General features: G+C 39.4%; 1 protein-coding gene across 1 annotated transcript in view; it reads left to right on the top strand.

The window, feature by feature from the left end:
- Positions 1-2,160: 2,160 nt before the first annotated feature.
- Positions 2,161-6,000, top strand: part of CENPE (centromere protein E) — a 90,550-nt gene continuing 86,710 nt past the window's right edge. The window contains exons 1-6 of the mRNA XM_030818458.1: positions 2,161-2,216; positions 3,631-3,722; positions 4,266-4,355; positions 4,480-4,598; positions 5,285-5,404; positions 5,834-5,915. Of these exons, the coding sequence (XP_030674318.1) occupies positions 2,161-2,216; positions 3,631-3,722; positions 4,266-4,355; positions 4,480-4,598; positions 5,285-5,404; positions 5,834-5,915 (559 nt within the window). The remainder of the gene's footprint in view (positions 2,217-3,630; positions 3,723-4,265; positions 4,356-4,479; positions 4,599-5,284; positions 5,405-5,833; positions 5,916-6,000) is intronic.

Here is a 6,000-nt window from a genome sequence, read left to right as displayed (position 1 = left end):
AACAACAGGTACTTTGTCTGTTCTATTCACTGCTGTGCTTCCTGACCTTAGAACTGTATCTGGCACATAACAGTTGTTCAATGAATATTTCTTGATGAACAATTTGGAAAGTCAGATGAAAAATTGGATAGAGAGCATATAATAGAGAGCCTGGCATATAGTAAATCTTCAATAAATGTCACCTGCTGTGATGATTAAAAAAAGACAGTCATAGCAACGATCACAAGCACAACTATGAAAGGCTGATGACTTCTCTTTACTCGTGAACCAATCTCCTCTTGTCTCATTAGAAATTTTGATTAATCACATCTCCCTTCTTCTACATAGGTTCCTTGCCTTCAGCTGTCTCATATTTGCCCACTACTAAAAACAAAAACAACAGTTAAAATATACCTTCCTTAACTCTGTATTTTCTTACTAGATACAGCCAAGTATCTTTACAGTCTAGCAATAAAAAAGAGTTGTTTATACTACCTCACAGCTGGTTAACCAAAACAAATCTTGAATGAATAGACTCATTTTTCTTTACTGTTCTTATCTATTAACTAGTTTCTTTAAATTGAAAGAAACTACTTTCATCTAACTCAGTCTACCAACTAACTCAGTCCTCACTCTGCAAGGAAATTAGGCATATTCTGTGTATCTTTCCAGAAATTATGTATGTATATCCAGACATATTCTGTGTACATAACTGTGCACCTTGAATTTCTCTTAATAAATGAAACATCTTGGATAGCTTTCTAAAGTACACATAAAGAGCTAGGCCAGGCACGATGGCTCATGCCTATAATCCCAGCATTTTGGGAGGCCAAGGCAAGGAGGACTGCTTGAGCCTACGAGTTCAAGACCTGCCTGGGCAACACTGTGAGACCCCACTCCCTACCCTAATCCCCCCACCACCCCATCTCTACAAAAAAAATTTAAAAATTATCTGGGCTTGTGATGTGCCTGTAATCCAAGCTACTCAGGAGGTTAAGGTGGGAACCCCACTTCGGCTGAGGCCAGGAGTTGAGACTGCAGTGAGCTGTGTTGAGCCTACTGCACTCTAGCCTAGGTGACAAAGCAAGAACTCATGTTTATTTAAAAAAAAAAAAAAAAGAGAGAGAGAGAGAGAAGAAAGGGAAAACAAGCATTATTTTTGGGAAAAAAATCACTGTATTTAGAATAGCTTTCCCTCTTAGTTAATAAAAGTAACAACCCAGGCCAGGAGCGGTGGCTCACGCCTTTAATCCCAGCACTTCGGGAGACCAAGGCAGGTGGATCACCTGAGGTCAGGAGTTTGAGACCAGCCTTGCCAACATGGCGAAGCCCCGTCTCTACTAAAAATACAAAAATTACCTGGGCGTGGTGGTGGGCACCTGTAATCCCAGCTACTCGGGAGGCTGAGGTAGGAGAATCACTTGAATGCAGGAGGTGGAGGTTGTAATGAGCCAAGATAAGCACCACTGCACTCCAGCCTGGGGTGACAGAGCAAGACTCCGTTTCCAAAAATATATATATATATATATCAACCCATTACTCAATGAGTTTTTCAGTCCTCAGTATTTATTTTCCCTAATTCAACCTCTGAGGAAGCCACAGCTAATGGAAACGAGTTACAGAAAGAGGGAAACAGAAGAAAAGCCTAAACTCAGATTTTCTAAGGCGCACAACAGGCTTGTCACGTTTCTGGACTGGACAGTGAGTTTCAACTCTTGCTGTTTAATTTTAAACTGTTGGTGCAGTTTCTTTAAAAGACGGCAATTCTGTTTGGGTAGTGAAAAATACATATGTCTCTACCTAGTTTCGTCTACAGGTTCCAAACTTTTTAAGGATGGGGTGGAGGATGATGTTCGCTGGCTTTTTGCAGATAATAGTATTCTGGTATTCCAGGACCACCACTCTCTGCCCACTCCTGGGAGTCCCCCCTTCGGCCCTCTCCACAGACTCTCTGCTGGGCCCTTTAAATCCCCTCTCCTGTTTAGCAGTGGTCCCGCCGCCGGCCTTGCGTCCCCCGCGCTGCGCCGCACGTGGAATGGCCCATGACGTCACGAGGCCACGGCTCAATCAGATGCGGCGTTTGGGAAATTTTAAATTTAAAGGCGGGGCGGCCTGTGCGCCCTGCAGTGCCGGCCGCGGAGGGTCCTTGCCATTTTCCTGGGACCTGTTCAGCCTGACAGGATGGCGGAGGAAGGAGCCGTGGCCGTCTGCGTGCGAGTGCGGCCGCTCAACAGCAGGTAGGGGGGCCACACCACGGCCCGGTGCCCGCTGGGCCTGCGGCGCCGCCCTGAGCCGGAGGGGCGAGGCCTGCGGTGTTTCCAGGAGCGGCCGCTTCCCGGCTCTGCTGTCTAGTAACTCGGCTGCTGGCCATCGTTTCAGGGTCTGTAAAGTGACAGGGGAGGATCGGAGATCTAGAAGATACTTTCCAGCTGCGAGATTCACTTAAATTTAACTGAATCTCGCTGACATACAGACCTTCCCTTCTGTGCTGCTCTGCCTTGCGGCATCTGCTCCTGCCTGCCCCATTCCCCGCCTAGAGAAGTCGTGTGGGACCGTGCCTTCCTGGCCCTCATCACAGTTAGTCATTTTACACGTAACTGCTGTCTCCAGACCCCCTGAAGACAAGGGCTAGTCTGTCTTGTCACATTGCGTTCAGTCGTCACTCAAGGCCATTCTACAAATATTTATCAATTTTTTTTTTAGTACCTTTGTACAACACAGACACTCCCGTCATTGCCCAGTGGCGCTTCCATTCTAATGGGACGAGACAGAAAGTAAAGTTGAAAATGTAGGATGTTAAGTGGTGATATGTAAGTAATAAAAGCTATGGAGAAAAAGCAGGAAGAGGAATAAATGAAATCGGTTTGCTTCGCTAGCTTCTGGCCCTTGACCCAAAATGCTAACACTTTGTGTGTGAGAGAAATTTTTATTGGACACGGGGTTTAATAAATGCAAATACCAAGATCAGGAATTTCCTATTTTTAAGGAGCTCATTATCTAATGCCTTAAACGGCTACATAAAGAAACCATTAGGATACTTTGTGACAATTGTTATGATGGGCAGGTGGAGAATATTTACTAGAGGAGTCATTAGCCCATCAGAGAAATGACAGCTTCCCGTGGGGTGAACTGGTGTCAGGAAAGTCTTGACGCTTTTCGTGAGTGAAATAATGCCTATGTTACTTAACAGAAAGGAAAGTCAGAGTATTCCAGGCACAGAGAGGTTACATCTGTCATTTGGGGAAGACCTTCAGGTAGAGCTGAGGATGTATCTAGGAATTCAGAGGAAAATGGAAGAGAGAAATGACATGATCTAGGACTCGTGCCATGCTGAGGATTTCATAAGTTTCCAAAAGGTTTTAAGAATTTTAAGCAAAACAGACAATCAGAGTTGCATTTTGAATCCATCCCTTCATTTACCAGTACTGGGGGAGAGGGTGAGAATGAAAGCCTTCACAAGAAAACACTTTTGAGGCGTCAGAAGGTCACTGAAGCTCCATTTAAGAGTTGAATCCTCAAAGATGGACTTTCTATCATTCTCTTATATTACTATCTTTCAAAATATTCTTTAGAAGATGAAATCTTTTCAATTATGCCTCCTATGACATGACTTTTATGACTGGTTAAAATGCGGTGTTTTTATTCTTTTAGAGAAGAATCACTTGGAGAAACTGCCCAAGTTTACTGGAAAACTGACAGTAATGTCATTTATCAAGTTGATGGAAGTAAATCTTTCAATTTTGGTAAGCTTATAATAGCTTATAATAGCTATATATTTTGCATTATGGAGAAACAAAAATGAATCAAAAGTTACCTTGTTATCCTTTTGCTATTAAAAGTACAAAAGACTTACCAATAATATTAGATTTGTCACTAAAGATTAGACTAAGCCTTCTATAAACTGCTTCACTGGAAACAAAATTGTTTATCCATCATGTATTTAAGTAAGGTAACCAGTTGGCATTTAAAACAGTTATAATCACAGTTATCTAATTTGCATCTAGGTAGATTCCAGACCCTCATGTGCAAACACTATACCTTACTGCCTCTTGAAAGAACATAGAAAAGTTGACTTGTAGTGTATTTTGTGTGTGTGAAAATGAACTCATTTTACCTTAGGGAAGGGTATTTTCAGAGAACCAAAAAGTTGAAGAAAGTACTGTGTCTTAAATCCTTGATCATCCTACATTCTGACAGTTTTACTTTTGGGAATAATTACTAATTTGGAATGAAAACACAGTTGATTCATTTGGTTTAACTTCTGTGTTATTGTTGTTGTTGTTTAGATCGTGTCTTTCATGTTAATGAAACTACCAAAAATGTGTATGAAGAAATAGCAGCACCAATCATCGATTCTGCCATACAAGGCTACAATGGTTTGTATTCACTCAATGCTGCAGAAACATTTTAGTCTTGGGCATCTGTGCAACAAGCATGCATAGTTTTACTCATTATAGATTTGTTTTTAATATTTGCATATGTGTGTTTTGTTTTTTGCAGGTACTATATTTGCCTATGGACAGACCGCTTCAGGAAAAACATATACCATGATGGGTTCAGAAGATCATTTGGGAGTTATACCCAGGGCAATTCATGACATTTTCCAAAAAATTAAGAAAGTAAGTAACTTAACTGGATTTCTAGTACGTACAGGTAAAACTAGTAAAAACTGGGTACCAGTCTTAGTGTATTTCTCTTGTAAAGATGAAAGGAAGTAGATTTACAGTTATTGTTTGATTATCCATGGGGAAAGAAGAAAGGCATAGCATAGATTCACTTTTATCACCACAACTTACTTTATAAAGCTTAAAGTTCTTTTACTCTTTCTCTTGAATTCTGCAACAATAATAATCTCAACAAAAAGTAGGCATTAAGGAACAAGAAAATTTTATCAGAATGGTTAGCTCCACCTAACCATTTAACTATCAGTGATTATAAAGGAACAGTAGAAAGTAGATGTAGGTAAAAAAAGAAGGGAAGCAGAAAGCCAGAATAGGCAACCTAGTTAGTTGGTTTTAAATTAGCATTTTTATTAAAATAAGAACATCTTTTGAGAGGGTTTTATTTTCAGCCTAGAGTTTGAGCCTAGAGTTGATGTTCTCCCAGCTTTATGGTACTTCACTTTTCATTATTTCTGTAACGATGCTTTTATATTTTTGTGTTTATTATTTTGTCAACATTAGAACCAAGGGTTTTCTCAGTTTGTTTTACAGACATTTTACCTCTTTAAGCACATGAGCATTTAGTATTAGGTTTTCACAATTGGATGCTTCGTGGTGTTTTTATATAATTTTTTTTCTTCTAGTTTCCTGATAGGGAATTTCTCTTACGTGTATCTTACATGGAAATATACAATGAAACCATTACAGATTTACTCTGTGGCGCTCAAAAAATGAAACCTTTAATTATTCGAGAAGATGTCAATGTGAGTAGCAGACTTAAGGGAGCTTTAAAATTGACTTACTTATTGGGATTATTGTTCTTGAATGTTTACCTTTAATTTCTATAGTTTTTAAAGTGTCTCCTATTTCTATAGTATGCGAGGGTTTTTTTGAAGTATTTATATTCATCTTTTAAACAATATGAATAGTTTTAAAATACTGACAGCTCTAATATTTTGGTTTAAGTGTAAAAATTGCAAGTTGGAAGTATCAGGTTAGAATTTGGTGTGCTTTGGTATGTGAAATAAATTGTGGATATTCATAGAATTACTTGTTATATTCCTACAGAATTATGGTTCCATTTGCCACTTTTAACTTTCACAAATGAATTCTATAATAGTTTGCACCTTCTTTTGAAAAGCAAACTTGTGACTTCTATTTCTCTAATCTTTCCGTAATTAAACTTGTTTCAGAGGAATGTGTATGTTGCTGATCTCACAGAAGAAGTTGTATATACATCAGAAATGGCTTTGAAATGGATTACAAAGGGAGAAAGTAAGATTTTATGCTGTATTTCTTTTTTTTTTTTTTTTTTTTTGAGACGGGGTCTCGCTCTGTCGCCCAGGCTGGAGTGCAGTGG

This window comes from Nomascus leucogenys, chromosome 9 (genome assembly GCF_006542625.1).
Source record: "Nomascus leucogenys isolate Asia chromosome 9, Asia_NLE_v1, whole genome shotgun sequence".
NCBI lineage: Eukaryota > Metazoa > Chordata > Mammalia > Primates > Hylobatidae > Nomascus > Nomascus leucogenys.
This window is presented reverse-complemented; position numbering and strand designations above follow the sequence as displayed.